This window comes from Drosophila hydei, unplaced genomic scaffold, assembly GCF_003285905.1.
Source record: "Drosophila hydei strain 15085-1641.00,03,60 unplaced genomic scaffold, DhydRS2 tig00000001-arrow-pilon, whole genome shotgun sequence".
NCBI classification, from domain to species: Eukaryota; Metazoa; Arthropoda; class Insecta; order Diptera; family Drosophilidae; genus Drosophila; species Drosophila hydei.
In genome coordinates, this window is record NW_022045643.1 from 12,136,993 (window position 1) to 12,157,812 (window position 20,820).

The 20,820-nt window shown below is 36.9% G+C and overlaps 1 protein-coding gene across 1 annotated transcript; it reads left to right on the plus strand.

Moving 5' to 3' along the window:
* Nucleotides 1-78: 78 nt before the first annotated feature.
* Nucleotides 79-19,232, plus strand: LOC111599785. The gene is made up of 6 exons (XM_023315559.2): nucleotides 79-857; nucleotides 16,468-16,689; nucleotides 16,754-16,861; nucleotides 18,116-18,280; nucleotides 18,340-18,440; nucleotides 18,503-19,232. Exons 2-6 carry the CDS (start codon nucleotides 16,575-16,577, stop codon nucleotides 18,962-18,964), a joined length of 951 nt encoding a protein of 316 aa, XP_023171327.2. The 5' UTR covers nucleotides 79-857; nucleotides 16,468-16,574; the 3' UTR covers nucleotides 18,965-19,232.
* The last annotated feature ends 1,588 nt before the right edge of the window (nucleotides 19,233-20,820 follow it).

The window sequence follows — 20,820 nt, forward strand, 5'->3', positions numbered from 1 at the left end:
CGCTTATTGCGTTAAAATAACCGAAATATGTAAAAGCTGCACCACCTGTTAATGTTACGTGTATTTAACGTAAACAAGCTCTGCTTTAGAAGCATAAACAACACCAACCACGTCGGACGTGTAGTGCGCGCAAATGCAAATTGTCAAACTAATTTTAAATAGTAGTAACATGACAAAAAAATTAAATAACATAGCTTCAAATATTGTAAATTGACGGCGTAAATTAATACGAAATAAAACGCGAATGCAAAGGTGGCTAACATCACAATAAATATGTATGCCTGATTTTGTCAGTTAAAAGTGGCCGCTTAAAGCTCGGCTTATGTAAATTTATATCTATGTATGTTGGTATTTATGTATGTACATATATACAAGTGTTGCTTGCCGGGCTGTTGTTTGTGCGGTTGAGTGTTTAGATTTCGTTGCCGGTGCATAGTTAATTTTGCACAAAGTGAAGTGTTAAAAGTTACGGGCTTTTAATTCCCTCAATAAAGCCGAAATTGAAGTGCAGAAAGCTATGGAGCGAGTGTAAACTGAAAGAAAATTTACACACACAAACATGCGCGGTGGCTCGCATACATGACGATCATTTCTTCTTCTTCTTCTTTTTGCGGGACGTGTTGCGCCTTAGCTTACCTGAGGGAAGGAGTGAGAGCGCGATAGCGTCTGCTTGTGTGAGTGCGTGTGCTAAAGCAAACTAGCGAGAGAGCGCGCAAACGAGCGAAGTCAAGCTTTTAAGTTAAAGTTCTTTAGCTTGCGTCGGCGTAGCGTTGGCATCGACATAAACATCAACAGCAGCAGCAGCAACAACAACAATATCAACAACAACAACGTCAACAGGTTAGACTTGTCTGCAGGTTAGTTGGCAGTTTTACTCTCTCTCTCTCTCTGTCTCTCTTGTTTACTTTTGCATGCATTTGCACTATATTTCTTAATCTCTCCAATTAGAATTGCTGCGACAGACCGTTGAGAATGTCTAACGCTAGCTTTTAAATGCGGTTTACTCGTCCGCAGAGCTTTTTTATACCTGGCTATTAATCAAATGAATTAGTCAAGACGGTCTTAGACCTCCTATTCGTTCTCAATGTCATTTGCTCATTCCCATTAAACCATTTTTGCTGACCCAAACAGATTTCGATCTGTTGCGGGAACTCTACGTGACGAATACTTTTGTGATATATTTGAGCATGTGAATGTACAGTAAAGCTTCCCTAAGCTCGGACTCATGTTTGAAGTTCATATAGTAACTTTTTGTTTATATATAATATTGACTTCTTATTATCTGTATATAAATTAAAAAATTAAGAAAAAAACACATTTAGAGTTGTAAGCATTTGGATTTGCGAGTGTTTGCATTAGGCAGTCTATTCTGTACACCATTCACTCGAAGCTCTGTCTAAAAATAGCAAAACTTTTGAACCTTACGCTTATTTTAGCTTTGATGTTGGAGACTTGAGACTTGATTATTATTATTAAATTATAATATATATAAATATAAATAAAATATATAAAAAAAACGTAACTCTTCAACAATTCGAAAAATATACGAATTTCAGTCGATTTTCTATAGGCTATAAAATTATATGGCAAACTATTTGGAGTTTTTTTACTTTTACTTTGCTCACCTTTTTTCTACAATTTTGCATTGAAAGTTATCATTATTTGAACAACATGAAAAAATCAACAAAACTCAACCTTTTTCTAAAATATTTCTTTAGTTTTACCTTTGTCATGAGTAGAAAGGTTTAGATAGAAAATTAATTAAATAGAAATAAGTTGAAATGCTTTTTGGATCATTTGACGAGGGAATCTACCATTCGAGTGTTCCCATTACGTTACCTTTTTCTAGGTCAACCGTTTGGATAGGTCATCCACATGTGACGTTAGCTGCGCCCAGTTGGGCCTAAATTAGCTTTTGGGTCAACTCTGGTCTGACCTTTTATCCATGATACGGAAGTACCAAGAGTAAATGAAATTCCCTCGCGTGTTTGGCCAAGATAACAGGTAGAAGACAAACTTTTCTATAGCTTTTGCCGTTGCTAAATTATAGCCTTGGATACGTAGCTTTTGGCCAAGGTTGGGTTACAATGACAATATGAGGCCACGCCCATTACAGGAGTTGGAGTTGTGCCTATGAGCTCACTCTTTGGAGCATTGTGTGTGGTTTTTCATGAAGAAATGGGCATTTCCCCTTGTCCCTTTTCCCAGTTTCATTTCGCCCTGCTCAAGTTGGCATTGCGACATTGGGCGACAACAACTTGGCTAAGTTTTATCTAATTGCTTTGCGCATTTGCTAATTTACAATTACAGTTGGAAAATTTACAGCTCTTATCACAGTGCAAATTTTCACAGCAGTTGTAAACTTTGCATTTTTGTTATCGTTGTTGTTGCTGCAGCTGCAGTTGTTGCTGCTACTGCTGCTGTTGCACCTGCCGTGACTGAAAGTAATTTAAAATGTTTGTTGTTTGTGCCTGGATGGCTGGCGCTGTATAATATAATTATTTATAAATGTTCAGTGCTTGCTGCTCCCTCTTCTTCTTTAGCCGCTTTCCCAGCTGCGAAAGCAGGAAAAACTATGCGAATGTTCAGTAACTCTTTTTGTGAAGGGCCCCTAAGGTAAAGCAGCCTTGCACCTGCGCAAAGTTATTTTCAAATACATATCAAGATAAGCCAGTTAGATATGCATAAAAACAGGCCAAAAGGTGATTGCCTCTAGGCAGTAATCGAAATTCAAGCTGCAAATAAATTTGGTTAGCAAACTATGGGCGCAAAGTTGGCTTGCCAAGTATTGATCGAGCTCGGAGGTGAACACAGCTTTAGATTTATATAAACACATTATATCTATATATGCAAAATTAAGTATATGCAAATAGATGAGCTCGAAATGTCAAGATCTAGAAAGTTTCCTAGTCTTTGTAACAGTTATCAGAGCTTAATTAAAAACTATATCTAGAAACAAGCTTTCATTATCTTAACTTTAATAATCTCTCAAGAGAATGTCCTTCGTTCCCTCAATATCTAATAAAGATTCTAAAATTAAAGATTTTTCAACGTTTTATCGACTGCCTTCCCCACTTCCATTCGCTAAGTTTGCTTGATCAATTATCACTCCAATGCCAATTGATTTTCATGTGAAATCATAGGCCAGCTGCTATAAGTCTAAGTCATGAAAACTAGAATTAAATATAATTTTATTTTGGTAGCCATATAAAGTAGAAGGATTCTTTTGCCAATGGCTTAAACGATTTTCATTGTAAGCTTTTAGTTCTGTTTCAAAAGAATACAACTATAACTTTTTTGTATGTTCTTCAGTGCTGCCCACATAATCGATATACTCATTTTCATAACTTGAATAGGGTATAGAATCTTTAAAGTGTTGGCCGTGAAGCGCGTTCTTCGGTCGATAGACGAACAAGAAAAGCAAGAAAAAGTTGAGTTCATCGTTTTTTCCGGCTACAAAAAATTTGTTTATGGGCACGTCTGAGTGTCTTATCACTGAAATTACGGTAAATATGTCACAGAGCTATTTAAGTAATATGCAAATGTAAATCAAAGAGCTCTATGGAAAATCAAGTTGAGTCTCAATGTGTGCTTGTGATACCTACTAAGCGGAATCTGCCCAGGTGGTAGAACATCAGAAAGGAGGCCTTTGGGCCAAACTAACTCGGCCAAAAGACAGCGGGGCACTCAAATTATGCCTCAGCTTTGTTTCTTTTAACAAGTTAGTGTCTTGGTGAAAAGTTGATCGACTAGAATATGCCCTGTATACTTTTTCTTTCATATATCCTTTATTTATTCATTTGATACACAAAAATAACTTTAAGCACAAAATCTAAAACTTTTACAGTTCCAACTGTAGGATACTTTTTCCGTTGTCTTTAACAGAAAATTTCCATAAATTCATGATACCCTTTTTCCACATTTTCAATGGTAACATGGAATAAAAATCATTTCGTTTTCAATGCACAATTTGTAAAAACCGGTTTAACTGTTAGACACACACACTCGCTCACAGACATGCGCTGTCGCATGCCGTTGAGGTATTTTATTTACCAAAAACTGAGTAAAAAGTAGGTGACGTTAAGCACCGTTAGCCCTGCCGCAGTTGAAGTCGACGTCGCTGTCGCGGTCGCTGTCGCAGCCTGGCCAACAACAATACAGACGAAACTGGTTACTGTTTTTGCTTTTGTTTTACTCGTTGTGTTCGCTGCGCTTCTTCCAATGAATAAAACTACGACAAAATTATCAAGACCCGAAAAAAAGAAAAAAACGAAATTTGTCTGCGCTGCATAGTGAAAGAATGCTTCAAGTCTACCACGCCCACTCACATCATACGACTTGTAAACACGCACACACACACACTCAAACTCAAGCATATGTATGCACAAAACGTTTGCGTTGAAATATTTACATAACCTGAGAGAGCGAAGAGAAGGTTAAAAAGCTTTGGTTGACTGACTAAATACTCGCAACAACAACTACAGCAGCAACAGCAGAACGCGTCACACTTGCGTGGCCAGCTTTTGTGCGAATATGAGGAGTGAAAGAGAGAGGGCAGACGAAAGCTGCGGCACGCATGCAATGTACTGTCAGCTTGGGCGTCAGCTTCAGGGCCGTATAAAATGAGAGGCGGCTACAACTTGTTGAATGCAAATTTTTGAATACGCTCTCACGATCGCGCTCTCGCTCTCGCTGCTAGCACTCTAACTCTAACTCTATCTGTAGTTGTAGTTGTACTTATAGCTGTTGCTGTCGTTCTCGCTTTGTGCAAGTTTCGTAATTAAGTGACCGGTAATTGAGTTTTGAAGCATCAGGCTCAATGCAAACATCGCTGGTGTAGCTTCTATCTGTGAGCATATTAGCTTTATTTGCTGCGTTCTCTGCTTTATAATTGATATTTATGCAGCTATTTAAGTACGCTGCGAAAAGAGTAGTGGAGCGTCAGGCGAGGCGGAGAGATGTGAAATGTAGCTGTGCATTAAACAGGCTGCGGTTCAGCGATTCTTCTCTTATACAATTTTTTAGCTTTTGGTTCGTTTATTGTTCTCCTCTATTTGGGAAAATGTAGAAAGCTTTTGACGTTCAGTTTGAAACTATGCGGAACAATAAAAACAAATTGAAATTGATTTGCAGACAGGAAATTAGTTGAGTTCTATAAAAGTAAATGCATTGCCTACTGAGGTGAATCATTAAATTTCACTACAAATATAAATAAATATGTGTATGCAACTGTTTGATTTAACAAAAAAAGGTAGTTTTCATAGTAATTGCAATCAAATAATATAATTAACTGAATAAATAATGTCTTAGTATTGTCAATTTTGAAGCCCTTATCAAATCGTATCACGCCTTGGCGGAACTAATTACAGAGCCAAATTGTTAAACTATTGGGGAAACAATTGAATTGCATACCAATTAGTCAAATAGTTTAACTATTAAGGCCCCAAGACTTACTTAAAACTGACTGCAAGATACTCATCATGCGGTTGACTGCAATTACACACATTAACCTTAGTGGTTAAGTGCAGCTGAATAGGAACAATATAGATATATTTCGCCGTAAAAATAATATATAATATATATATAATAAAACATTTAATATCAACAATTTGTATGCAGTTGTTGAACGACAACAGTGTGTATAGCTATGAGGACTGGGATTGGCACAGCGCAAATGTCATCAAGTTGGAAACTCTAGAAATTGCGTGAATCACGACAGACAGAGGTAAACGCAAGAAATCGTGACAACGGGAAAAGGCGGGAGAAAACAGCAAAAGCAAAAACTAATAGAAATAAAAAGCAGTCATGAAATTTATATATTTATTTATGAATCCTAATATTCAAATCAGAAGAGATACTAAGTATTCAGGTACATCTATATAAAAAGAGTATGAATTTGATTTGTATACAACACTTGTTGTCTGTTGATCTTTTAATAACCAACAAATACTCTGAAAATATTTATTTCTATTGAATATAAAATTGCATATGAAAGGCAATTGGAAAGAGAAAACGATCAATCAGCCAGTTGAGGCTGATCAATAACATAATTTGCATGCTCAATGGGATAAATTATTAGCTGGTCTAAAACGAATCAACAACATAGAGTATGCCGCCAATCCAGAATGCTTGGCAATGTGCCAACAATCATCAGCTTATGAAATATTATAGATTAATTGTACAATTGACCCTATTAGTGGGACGAGTAGAAACAGAAACTATGCGCACATTGGGAGTGACGTTGTGAGTACTTTACTCTTTGAATACTTTGAATAATCGAATGCCCCAATAGGAATACTCGAACCACCAATTTCAGCTGTTTGCACAAATTTATTTTGTTGCGCAAGTTCCGCGACTTTGCCCGACCTTTACAAACATTTTTCGTTGGTTCTGCGTGAAGATCGCGTTGATTGCTTTAACTAATGAGTTTCGATCTCTGACCCTTCCCAACATAACTAACAATGCGATGTTGCAATAGCAGAAGTGAGATTGCTCTACTTCAGAGTGAGCAAACATAAGATATTCTGAACCTTTCTTTTTATCTATTAAGATATATAGACTTAACAATATTTAGTGATAGCTTATATGATAGACCAAACATGTAACTTATTTTTAATATTTTGCTGATATTTTTAAAATGCATATATACAGCTTTCATTTGATGACTTACATATATATACATGTTTATATTGATTGCATAGTAGTTGCATAGTATTTAAATTCGTGTATATATATCTTATATATTGTATACAGGATATCACCTACCTCTTCTAGTTTACTAAAATATAAATTTATTTGATAATGATGTTTTTTTCATATATTAAGATCTAGTATATCAAATGCTATTTCCTTATATTTACGAATGAGACAGGATTAATAATAATAATTAATAATTAATAATAAACATGTCCAAAGAGGCTTACAAAATCATGTGTGAATACATAACTACTATTTGTTACCTTAATGTATGTTAGTTTATAACGAATCGGTCGTTATATTTCTATATTATATCAAAGTAGAATTTTTGTATAAATTCCTTTTTTTATTAATATATATCTGCAAGGGTAATTTATACGCACTCAAGTTGGAGATATTTATGAAAAAAATATATTTTATTCTATATATTTCAATATATATCATACAAACGAATAATTACTGTATTTATTTATTATATTTACCTTATTAATATTATATATTATATAAATTATAATAGCATTTGTTATGCGATCTTTTAATGCAATAAATCTTCAAAAGTATGAGAGACCCGACTGAAGTCAAAGATTTGCAGCTGCAAAGAAATAATTTGCCTTAAGCTTTTGCTTACGCAAAATTGAGTTCAAAAATAAATTCTCACTCTGCTCAGATATTCGCGGTCAAGGTTGTTAACCTGACCGGCGTTCCAGGCTTATTTTTTTTGCTTTGGAATTTTTATGCTCACGAGTCCCACGGGCAAATTATGTATACGCAACGTAAGCCGCCAGCAAGAGCAGATGCAAGGGGTAACAGTCGCATTAATAAAATTAAAATATTGTTGTATGTATGTCGTTGTGACGGGCAGGCCAAAAAGCACGTTGCGAATATGAGAGACAATAGCAACCGGTTCAATAACTGCCAGCTGAAAGGCATAAATTGAATTACATTAAGAGGGCAGCAACCAGAAGATGGCTTTGCTGACTCAATCCTCATTCAGAATATATTTTTATCGAATTATTGTAGAAATGACAAAACATATCTTATTATTTTTGTAATAGTCGATACACACACGTTGTTATTTCCCTTTTTTTTTAGAAATATAGATAAGTATCGCCAAGTCAGTCGGTCGTTCGGTCGGTCTCATTCTCATTAGTTTCTTGTTTGCTCTGCAAACACACAATGAAAACTTGTTTATAAGTAAATATATATATATATAAGCTTGATTATGATCATCGTATTTCCATCGTGTGGGAGTCTAAACATGTTTTGCTTTCTATGAAGGCGAGGATATGCACAGTGGAATATATTTACGTGCGTATCTAAATAAGCAAAGCATATACAAATAAAATACAATAACTTTAATTAACTTACAACTTGCATTATATTCAAATACATTTTTTGCTTACAATGGGAGAAACCCTCTTCAATTTACACAAATCAATAAACAGTGTAAGCGAGCAGTGTTTCGGAGCTACTGTAAAAGTCTTATCGAAGCTGGAATCTTTCACACATTGCATGGGCAGGTGGTAGCTCGTGGTGAGCTGGCCAGGTCTTCAAGCCTTCGCCAATATCAGCTTCTGCCCTTGTTGTCGACAAGTCTTTTGTGTTTCTGTGTTTTGCACACACGACACAGCCGAGGAGCTGAGATAACGATTAGCAATTAGTTTAGATTCATTTCGATCAAAATTGATAGATCACGTGCTACACCTTTGTGAATCAAAGTGAATGCTCAGATGTTTTTTTACTCAGAATAAATATTTATATTAAAATTGTTACTAAATTACATTTATTGGAAATATTTGTTATATTTTCAACTTGTTTCTTACACTGCAATTGGCCTTTAAATTTTTGTTTGCCTTTGAAATATATCGGTTTATCAAGGTATTCAAAGTTTTCACAGGTGAATTTGAAATTCCAATATTTAATATTTAATATATATATACGTAATAGATATCTATTTAATCTACGAAATGGAGAGAGGGCATTACACAGAACTCAAACCTCTTTCAGCTGAAAAAGACACAGATGTCACCCGTTTGCTTAGAATAGAATGAAAAGCAGAGAATTGTAATAAAAATAGCTTAATTAATAAAAAATATGTTTTTCTTAATATTTGTTTCAAATGCTTTTCCAAGTATTTTATTTATTTGTTGATCAACATTTAGTGCTCACTCGCACTACTATTTGATGAACACATCTGTATATTCTTTTTATGGAAATATTGTTAAGCTTTAGCAACTATTTAATGTAAAAATGCATATTGGCTCTCGAATAAAGAAATTATTTACTGTTAAGCTAACAACTGAGCTTGAGGCCTATGCTCATTCTTAGATCGCTTGTTGTTAATTAGAAAAATGGCAACAACTTCCGGTAAAAAGATAGAATTAGTATTTGATTTAGATGTGTTGTAGAAATGGTTTGTTCTCTTCCTGTGCTCGCATGTGACAGAGGCACAAATGCAAAGATCCCAAGCAAGGTTCTCAAGCTGACGCTAATCCGCAGTCAGAGACGACTTCCAGCAACTGGGACTTAGGTAGCAGCCAAGGCAGCAGTGTCATGGAACTAGGTCAGCAGCGGGCTGTTGTTTATGGATAGGGGAACGACGAGGCTTTGTGAACATGAACTATAGCATAGGTTGAGCTCAGTCAGTCGGCACACAGTCGTCGGTTGTCGGTTATGTTGTTTTAAATAATTGTGGCTGTTCTTGTTTGATTTGTAGTTACCACATTTGTTGCGTTACGGAAGCTGTTGACGTCTGATGGCTCGTCTCTGCGACTGTCTCTTGGGCTCGAATGTTCAGCTTCTCTTTTCTTATTCGATTTTCACGTTTGGCTGCGTCGTGAAAACTTTTACTTTGTGATATCTTCAGTTCTCTGACTATTATTTACTTTGATACCCTGTGCTTAAGAGTAAATAAAAAGCGATCGATCAGTCACAAGAAAACTAGATAATAGATAAATTAGTTGAATAAATTTGCTATATTTTCCATGTGTTCTTGAATATTTTTATGCATTTTTAGAAACTTATGTCGTGAGCCGATTTATTGTAATACAATATAATATACTATAATTTTTGAGCAGCTTAAAAATGTTGCATAAATATGTATAATACAAAAAATAATAAAAACGAATAATTGTAGAAATTTCTATGAATTTTTTTTTAACTTGGCTATAAGACATATAAAAAAAAGATTATCAGCACAATGAGGTCTGAGACTTTAAGATATATATATATATATATATATTAGAGCAACTATATAAGATGTGTAGACTAGACTACAGAGTATCTCCTAGTCGACACTTTAAAGCTACGCTCATGAATTTTTGGTGAAAGTTTGTGTTAAGCGCTTTTTTAGGGTTTGAATTGAAAGAGCTGCAGCTGTGTCTAGAGCGCCCTTCGTTTGCTCACAAGTGCTTGAAAATGTGCATTATATATATATATACATATATATATATATATATCTACATATATATATATGTATATGCATATATATAGTATGCATATATAGTATAGTATGAATAGATGGTGTCCACCGATTGTCGCAACTTTGCGCTGCAACTATTTATCTTTCATTATGACAACTTGGACAAAAAGTATGCAAGTTGTGTATACAATCAACCTGCCAACGCCCAGCTGGGAAGCGTACTCACTCGTCTGCTAGCACATTGACAAGCCCCATCCAACTATAGAGCGCTATCTATGCATCTGCACTGTGTCACAGTGCCTACACTTGCTGCCTCATTTGTTTGTGCCGCCTGCCGTTGAACGCTCAGCTCTGCCAACGTCTGCGTCTCTTGCTGACAATGGCTGTTGTATCTGTCATATGTTGCCTGTCTCACACAGCCGCCCCGCTCGCCCGCCGTACCTGCCTCGGTTTCTTTAGAACTGTTTTGCTAACTGTTTAACGTACATTAACTGCATAATATGTGATTAATTTTAACTGAAACTGTTTAACTTTTTCATTTAATGGACACACTTAATAAGTGTTTTTAATTGTATTATTCATAATCAATTCCTAAAGAAGAGAATAGAATTGAGTATAATTATTTAGGTTATTTTAATTATTATTATATTAGTGTTATCATTAGCATTATTATTAGTTAAATATTATTATTTATTAAATATTATTATTATTTTTAATTATTTATTATTATTGTTATGGTTTCAATTAGTATTATTATTTTTGCAATTGTTATTATTTGTTGGCTCATTAGTATTATTTTTGTGACTCCTAATCTTTATTGTAACTATTACCATTTTATATAAGCAAATAGACTTTGAATTGGTCGAAATAGTCTTTATTATTATCCTTATTATATTATTAAAGTTATTATTATAATCAACAATATATTTTAATTAATTTTATAAATTAGTAAAATTAATATTATAAATTAGTATTATTATTATTATTATTTATATACATATATTATATATTTTTTTATATTATTTTTTAATTTTATTCTTTAATTTAATTTACTTTATAGACATTGAGTTTACATCAGCCCATATGGAGCACTACTCATATCGATTATGTTTATCTTTTTAAGGCCAGCACGTGTGAGCACAAAGAATGAAATTGAGAACAGTTATAGTGCACTTTGCACCCCACCTGCTTAACACCCTGGCGCCCCTTGGCCGATAATGGTGGCCATAAAGATGATGATGATGAGAGTGACGATGTCGTTGGTGGTGGCCCGTTGTCTTCTCATTTAATTTGTTCGCGCTAATTCTGCGCTTGATAGGCAAAAGTCACACGAAGAGTCAAGAGACGCTCGGTCCCGGCTCGGTTCAGTCGATTCAATAAAGTCATTAGCTAAAGTGGCCAATGCATTGGGGACGTGTGCATGCATGTGTGTGTGTGTGTGTGTGTGTGTGTGTGTGTGTGTGTGTGTGTGTGTGTATGTGTTTGTCTGCCGCCACATATGGTTCGTTGGCTTAACAAATAGAAAGTGCAACGAGGCTTCAGGCTGGAGCTGCACAGTCTCCGCTTCTACACTTCTAGCTGCTGAATGCGAAAGCAGAGTTAGCAGAACGTGTCCATGTCGATGCATAGCTAATGCATGCCGGCTACTCGCTGTTGGCGCGGCGTTTCGTTATGTGTTTTCTGGCCATAATTTTGCATGCTGTCTGATGGCCAGAGCTAGCGAACTGGCCAACTAACTAAACAGGTGGAGATGCCGGCCGGTTAGCGGTTAGCGCGGCTAGCGGTCTGCGACGATTTATTAGTTAATGCTGTATACAACGGAGCCAAGAGAAGTGAAGTTTGGCAACAGCTACGTCTTCTGCGGAATCTACCGCTGTCAGCTTTAACTAGGGGAATACGTTTTAAGTGAAGTTTCGCAACGAGTGCCAGTAGCTATAGCCACAAACTGAAAACATGATATAAATAAAAACTTTGGGGAGTTGTCCATAACTAATTATGGATTCTGAATGCTGAATGCGGAATGCAACGCAGCCGAGTGAAGCCTGGAGATGTGGCCTCTCTCCCCCATCTCAACAAAATAGTAATATAATATTAAGCTGAAGCTCTAAGTAGGGAAATAGTTATCAATTTCAAAACTGAAGTTCGGCAACACTGTATATATATATAGATATAAATATTTGTACTAAGTAGGGATGAGGCTTTAGCTATTCATTGGTTGCTATTTGTCGGGCATATTGCAAAAGTTACTAACATTAAGTGAATTTAGGCAAGATTTGAGCAATGAATGTTTGCAATGTGAAGTTTGGCAACATTGCAAGACTAAGCTCACGATGCTTTAGCTCGCTGCTATGTAACTCAATTACGAGCAGCTTTTGTCAAGCAGCTGCTGCATATTAGAGCTCGCCCTTTGAACCTTTAAGTGCTTTGCCAAATAACCGCAAGCAGACGATTTTCACTGAGCCCAATTGACACAAAGTTTTTCAGGTAAATTTCAGTGCACTGTTGCTGTGGCGATTGCTGTTGTTATTGTTGTTGTTATTGTTATTGTTGTTGTTTGATGTTGTGGCCTAAAAAGTTTTGTGCACTTCACCATGGCAACAAGTGCAATAGCAGTTGGGCTGTCTATCTGGGAGGCGCTAACAATGGCCAAGTCGCGTTGCCAACTGTAGCCAAACAATGAACAAGCCACGATTCTGGCGAAAATCAATAAATAGCTTAGGCTGGGGCAACGCTCCATTTCGGCGGGTAATAAAACAGAGTCCGACTCCGAGTCGAAGTCTGAGTCGGTGACCGCGACACGTTTTGCCATTTGATTCCGCGCCAGACCGACAAATTGAAGTAAATTTCCTGTTTACCTGCCTGTTTTTCTATTTGCTGACCTAATTTCAGCGGAAAAGCGACTTTTCATTAGTTACAAGTCGCCCTTTGCACCAAGGCCCCGCTTTTCGGCCAACAGATTTGGCGCATTTGATTAAGTGGCGGCCTTTTAGGGTTGTTGCCCCGATTACTATACTAGGACGACCTGATTTGACTGATTTGAATGTAAATTAATTTTCTGCTAATGGCCAAGAGCATTGTTTGATAAGAACTCTAAAGCAAGTCAGAATTTTGTTGAAGTTGCGGGCAACCGACTTTATAATACTCGCCCTTAATAAAACAAACAATCGATAGAGGCCAATTCGTCTTGTCGGAAAAGGCGTGCCATTTGGCTTATAGGTCTGAGTCAGTCAGCAACAGTCGAAGATATAGGCTTTAACTGATTTGGTCTAATGATCGTCAATGTGGATATACTCTATATTTGTAGTTGTGGGTTGCATAGAGAAGTATTTATTCCGAGTCTATTTCATATTTGCCTGATTCCACAACCAATATCAGACCTGAGTTTATATTATATATTATTATATTCCACATGAATATATTTTCATAATCATCAATATACCCTTTTGAGCTTGTGAACGAGTATTAAAAGCAATGAAAAGTGTTTGAAATTAATTTTCTTTGCTCAGGCCAAGCGGGTTTATCAGGATAAGGAGTACAGCTAACGACATGCTTGGCGCTCAATTTTGGAGATGTGCCTGGTGTTAATGTAGGCTATAATTTATGGAGCTGGGGGATTGACGGCTGTCCGTGGCACGATATTGGCAGCCCACACGATGTGGTCGTTGCAGCCGCAATAGCCGACAGCCCGCTGACAATTACTTGGCCGAAACGGCTGGAAAAACGTGTTGGCTACTCAATAAGCAGCATCTACTTGCCTACATGCTGCGGCTGCCGACTCTGTCCGCCTGGTTGCTGGGTCTCTTGACACCAACGCGCCAGCGTGTAAATCATATAAACATAAATGTATGCACGGCACCTCTGAATCACGCGCGGATTAACACAAAGAGGAGACTGAGAAGGCGAAGAAATAGAATATCAAATGGCCAGCAGCGCTTTAAACTGCCCTCGTTGCCCACACACAAGCGACAAAGTCGAAGGAGGCAATCGACATGCTGCGGCCTCCCTCTGGCTCTGACAGTGGAGCTTGGAAATTTATGCAAGTTGAAAGTCGTGACACAATTGGTAAAAGTTCATTTGTTGCATTCGACGGGCACTCAAGGAGGAACTAGCCCTAGGCCGCAGGCTGGGCTCTCCTATCTATTGATCTGAGCATTGACCAACTTGTCATATGTTTTTATGCCAAAATAGACAAGCATTTTCGAGCTGGACACAGAGAGAGAACCTTTCGAAATTCGACAACCTGTTGTTGTGTGCCCTCGGAGCTAAGTAGAACACCACACACAGTTATTGTGGCTGATGGTTCCACTCAGGCGACCATACAAGGGGCTTTCCAACCGAACCGAGAAGCACAACCAACGGCGTGTCTTTCGCCTAGTAATTTAAGAAGCTCGCCTGACTTTTTGCATTCACTTTATTGCCTCTGATGATGTGGGCTCTTTGGCTGTCTGACGGTGTGGCTGGTTCTCGATTTACCGCTAAGAGCAACAAACAGCGACGCCGCGCAACGCCGGACACTCGTTCTCGTTTGGCAATCGAGTCTACAATTTCTTGGCGCTTCTTGGCTTTGTTGTAGTAGTTGTTGTTGTTGTTGTTGTTGTCTCTATTGTTGTATCGGCTTTGTCATCTTTAGTTTCGCACTAGTTTTCCCTCATTATGTCATTGAAAGTCGGAGAACTTAATAAAAGATTTTGTTCAACGCCCCTTGTTTAGGCAGTAACAGAGTTTATTAGCCCATTGTATAATGCTGTTATAAGTAAGTTGGTTCATGTTTATGAACGATGAAGTTTATATTAGAAGTTGGCGTTTGCAAAGGAATAAACCAAGTTGGGACTTGGTGTTTACTGCTTATGTTTATGATTATTATATGATTCTCAAATATTGTTGAACTTCTTCTATTATATTTGTAAATTATATTTTTGTGAATTTCATATCATATTTGAATATTAAATAGATGTTTAATAGAGTAAGATATCAGAAATTGTGAAACAATTTGGTCTCAGCATTACGACTTAGATTTGATTTCGCTTCTAACTTTTGCCTTTTACCTAAGTACAAAACAAATTAAGCATTTATTAAATTTTTACATTCTGAACTCAATGAAAGTATGCAAATATATGATGCACCTTTTGCATTAAAGTGCAAATAGCCAAAGCCAGAGCCTACTACATAAAGGCTATCAGGCTTACCTTGGGTAAGTTGGGCTGTCTGCCCTTTGGTCTGACCCTCTATAACTTCGCTGACTACAAAAGCTTAAGACTTGAAGCTTGGAATACTCACTCTTGTACACCTTCTATATATATACATACATATATATATATGTATATATGTATATATATATATCTAGTATCACTTGGTGTTAGTAGATATATTTGAATTGAATGAGATTTTGTATATATAAGCCAAGTTGTTTGACTTATGCAGCAGCTCTGCACAGTGTTTAGGGTATGTCCTAGTCAGGTACTGCCCGACTAGAACACTCTTACTTGCCTAATTAAGAACCGCTCAAAATGTGTTCACATGAATGTCAATTTAAAGCGGGCAAACGCTTATGTTTCACTGCATAAGCAGCTTCGACTCGATACAACTTTGATTGATTGCCTCGTTTATTGATACACAGATCAATTTCAGCTGTTTTAATTGGTATTTAATGACGGGAAATTGCTATTGATTATTAAAACGGCTTATTTAAAAGCACAAATATTTGCCACGTCTCCACAGTTGTCGGAGAGTTGAGACAACTGTGCCATTCTCCGGCATTCCAAGTACAGTTATCTGTCAAATGCACAAGCCACCCACCCACACACGCGTGTGTCAATATGGACGTGTATATCGAGGCATCTCCATATCTCACAATGAGCCGACGAGTCGCTGCTGCGAACGCTTTTCCGCATTTCAAGGTCAGCGGCAAGTAGCTCTTTATGTATGAATGAGATCTAATTGTTCGTCAACTGACTTATGGGCCTTGTCAGACTTATGATGAGCATGTGGGGCAGAGCCAAGTGGGCCCACTTAGTGCTACATGCTTTATAATCACAATGCCAAATATTGGATTATTGTGCCCTGGCCACCCACATCGAGCGAGCCTTGATCAGGCGGAGCGGGGCGTGGCAGGGAAATGACTGCATAATCAGCCAGTTGGGGGAACGCTGCGAATCATTGTCATTGAGTTTCGGTCCCAGTCGAAACTGAATACATCTACGACACGCCATATATGTTGTATAATATAATTATTTACTGTTTGATTGTTGTTTACTTTTGAAATACTTTGCCCGAGCTGAAAGCCGAGTACATATTTAGGCAAATGGTCTTAGTTATTGAAGCCTCATGTTTTGCTCTGACTCTCTTTGCAGCACTTGACACTGGCACTTGGCTCTTGGCTCTTGGATACCCTGGATCTCAGTCTTTAGCGGGCATACACTAGCAAGGCATCGTCATTCGTTATGCTGTACAGTAAAATATGGCCACGTCGACACTTTATGTTGCTGGGGTGACCTGCTTGGGGTTTGTGTGCTTCGCTTTGGCCTCTGTCGCCATTGGCATACCCATTTGGGGCTACTACGACAGTCCGTCTGGTGAGTGCTAACTGGCCCTTATCGGTTAGGGTATTGGCTTACTTATTGAATGCCCTCTCCACAGGTGGCTATGACTACGATCGCGGCTATTTCGGTCCCTTCAAAGTGTGCAAGCAACTGACTTACAATCGCGAGAAGTGCGGCAACGATGTCTCCAAGTTCCGGCTGAGCAGTAAGTATATTGGTTAACTATTTCCGGACACAACTAGAATCAATCAAGAGTTAGACTTGGACTGCGATACTTTCATTCATTTTATTCTATATTTTAAGACTTTTAGCAAATTTCTTTAAACCTCTGTCTAAGCATTCGAATATAAAACATTTCGAATTTTCCACATTTGTGACTAAATTCTTGTTTGGAATTATTCAGTTTTCCATGCACCTATGTATATATAAATGCTTAGGTATTTAAGTATATATATGTCAACATATTTATAAATTTTATGTTACTCTTATTTTTGTATTTCGATTTCTGGTTTCTTTGGCTCATTTTAGTTCAAATTATGTTTTAAAAGCCATTTAAATTATATTAGATTAGTGTATTACTTTTATATGTTTCGCTTTTATTTAAGCCGCTCGAAATCATTTTTTGGTAACTTTTAATAATATTCACTTAAATTTTAATCTAGATATTTTATCTTGTTGTTTGATTGAATAATATAAAATATATAAAGTTCGGGGTGAGCTCTATCTTGCGATGGCCTTTACGAATTACGAAGAATGTTTTCAAAATTCATGAAATACATGAAATTGGAAACTAACTTTTCTTGCGCTTAAGCCAATTCACACTGCTCCAAAACGTTGAGCTCCTTGAGAGGATACCTTACTAACGTGGCATAAATATCATCGAGAATAATTTTTATGATGGTTGGCAAGAACAATTCGCGCGTCCTAAAATAATGAAATATAAAAATAGGATCAAATATATGGCTCGCAATTTTATTAATTTATTTCAAATATCTATACAATTCGGTTGGAAATTAAATTTTGGAGCACTCTCCCGATAATTATGTTGCTTCACAATGTATAAAATATAAAAAAGTATAGAACAATATTATTTTTATTGAAAATATATTTTAAAAATATAAAATTATTATATATATATTAAATAAAAAATTAAATAATATAATACATTAAATAAAAAATAAAATAAATTAAATTAATATAATAACCAATTAATATAACCAATTTTTTTATTGAATTTTAGTTCATGAAATGCCATTTTTATAGACAGATACTTAAAATAAATTCTAAATACTTAAATCTATATTTAATTTACTTTTAATCAATTCTGGCTCAAGTTTGGGTAAATAAAAAGAAATGGAAAAAGAATGCACTTCGCCTTCACTCTAATGCCTTGACCAACTTCTAGTTTTATTCATTGAGCAATCGATATTAAATATATATATTCCATGGTTTTTTCCAGATGCGGTATTTGTCAGCGGACTCTTGGCAGTTGCCAGCTCCGCTGTGCTGGGCATCTTCTGCATACTCTCGGTGATTCAACACGCGATGATATCGTCGCGGGACAAGGTTGTCATGTCCTACACGTCGCTGGTCATTGTCAAACTGATATTGGCCCTGCTGGGCGGTAAGTACATATAGCTAAATATATATCCTGAAGTATTCTCCAATGTTGTTCCTTCGCAGGTTTGTTGGCAATAATAGCCACAGTGCTGTTTGCACTGCAAATCGATGAACAGGAGCGTTTCGGTTTCAAGATATCGCGTGGCATATCCTTCTATATACAGGTGAGTAATTTCATTTTTTTATTATTATTAAATGGCATTGACATTATTAAATGACATTGCAGATAGTTGTGATTGTGCTATCCATTGCACTGTTTGTTGCCGCCCTGTATGACGTCATCTTCTCGCGCTCCTCTGGGGGCGATCCCACTATGGCGCTGGACGCTTCTTCTCCGGCAAGTGCAACCACCTTTAACAATCCGGGCTTCAAGGAGCCGCGCAATCGCAACGGCGTCTCGATGACCGATGCCTCGGGCAAGCCATACAGCGGCATACGCAACGGAGCTGGAACTGCTGGAAGTGTGGCGTCTATGAGCACGACCGTAACGAGCGTTTCGAATGGCTCCACGCTGGACTCAGTGACCCGTTCCCCGTTGCGCTCGAGCTTGAAAAAGCCACGTCCCAGGCCGGATCCTACGCTGGGCATACAAAATCCAGGATATTCTGGGTCGGGCAGCTCGCCGCCTATGCGACGCAATGGAAGTGTGAAAAAGGTTCGCATTCAGACGCACAGCACGGAAGTTTAGTGGGGATGGCGGAACCCAAAACCCAACAAAATCCGAATCCGATTCCGATTCTGATTCCGATGTCAAACAGCTTGAAATAAGAGAGACACAAGAAAAACAATTACAAAGACTGTGTACTGTAGCAACAACACAAGGAAACACAAATCGACACTTCACGAAACACAAAACCAATAGAAAAGTTTCAAGATTCTGTTTGAGACCCAACAAATTGAATTGGAATTTGCATAAACAAATTGTTTTCATTTGTCTTCCAAGCAAACGCGCAAAGTTTATTTGATTTTGCTAAACAAGGGAAGCAGCCAATTTTCTTTTCTTTTCTTTTCTCTACTTTTTTTCTTTGAAATTGTTAATAACAATTTTGTATGCAACGGTTTCCGTCCAAGGGCAGAGTCAAATAAGTTAATTTAATTTATATTTGGCATTTTGTTTGGCATATGTATATTATTTAATATATATTGTTAACCATTCTTAAAGTGTCCTTAAGACCTAGGCCCAGTCCCCCCCGACCCCTATCCACATGCTACAGATCGAATAGCAAATAAATACTTTTCCAACTTTGTAACGACTTAGCTGTAGATTCCATTATTTGCAATGTAAAATATAAACAATTGTTGCTAAAGTTACATAATACATAAAATACATACTACAATTAAGCTTGTTTGTTTACAAATACGTTTAATGTTTTTGCTGTAAGTTACGAATTAAATAAATTAAATGCAAATTAAATAATAAACTATTAATACAGAAGAAAAGAAAGTCTTGGTATTCATTTTTGCTGGTTTCGATTACTAACAATAATTTAATTTGAATAATATACAATTATTTGAATTGGCGCCAAACAAAGAGTGCTGAGCAGTGTTGCTAGGAGTGCATAAGTTAAAAATACTTTAGATTTATAAGATCTTAAAATACTGTAGAAAAAATACCAGGCATTGGCAAATGCAAGCAGTGCGCTTGCAAGTATGGATAATTCAAAAATATACTTTAAATAGTATTAAGACCAAACAATAAAGCACTATAAAAAGCAAGTTTCTATACATCTAAAATCCGTGTATGCACGAAATGTACTTTGAGGTATATCAAATCCTAAAAATACTATAATAACCGAAATGATGCTGGGATTAACCTGAATATTAACTGGTTGCTGCACACTGCTTAGTGCAGCAAGCAGGTTAATACACAAACAAGCAGTTCACAACACAGCTTAAACGAAACTGTTATATTTATAGCAGACTAATTTAGCACAGTTTAATTTAAATTTAATATTTAACGAAACAAACGTTTTTGTACATTGAACGAATTATGTGAGAAATATGTGTGAATCATTTATGATTATAATTATGAATGGAAGAGTATCATTAGTTTGGAACATATGTACATAGCTGATTTATATATGAGCACGATTTCAACAATGCAGTGAAATGCAAGAGTTTTACTCAAGACAATCGCTTGCCATTTATACTTATGAAAGGCACTTAATAATATATCAGCTGTCGACTGCATTGCACAAATGCTTGTAGGTGGTCCGAATCTCTGACCTCAGCTGGGGCCGCACACATTTTCCTTTGTGTGCTGTCTATCAGCAGTTGATATTGATACGTTCTTTGTTTACAACTCGAGCAGGCAATCTCTACTCAGACATGAGTACATTTACTCATAGAAGCAATTGATTCATTCAAGTCTAACGACAAGTTGATAAGCCAGACAAACTAAATAGCTCTTAGGCAGGTGAGCAGCAAAGTGAGAGAGCGAGTGAGAGGGAGAGGGAGAGAGAGAGAGAGTTAGAGAGAGAAAGACTATCAAAGAGCAGCATGATTTGAGCTGCCTCGACTTGGTACATTTGAACATCGCACAGT

What these genes read in the sequence shown, in the direction of transcription:
- LOC111599785 (XM_023315559.2), top strand. Translation starts at nt 16,575, where the DNA reads ATGGCCACGTCGACACTTTATGTTGCTGGGGTGACCTGCTTGGGGTTT. An exon ending in CTCCAAGTTCCGGCTGAGCA is followed by an intron (nt 16,862 to 18,115) that starts GTAAGTATATTG and finishes GGTTTTTTCCAG; the next exon opens with ATGCGGTATTTGTCAGCGGA. An exon ending in GCATATCCTTCTATATACAG is followed by an intron (nt 18,441 to 18,502) that starts GTGAGTAATTTC and finishes ATGACATTGCAG; the next exon opens with ATAGTTGTGATTGTGCTATC.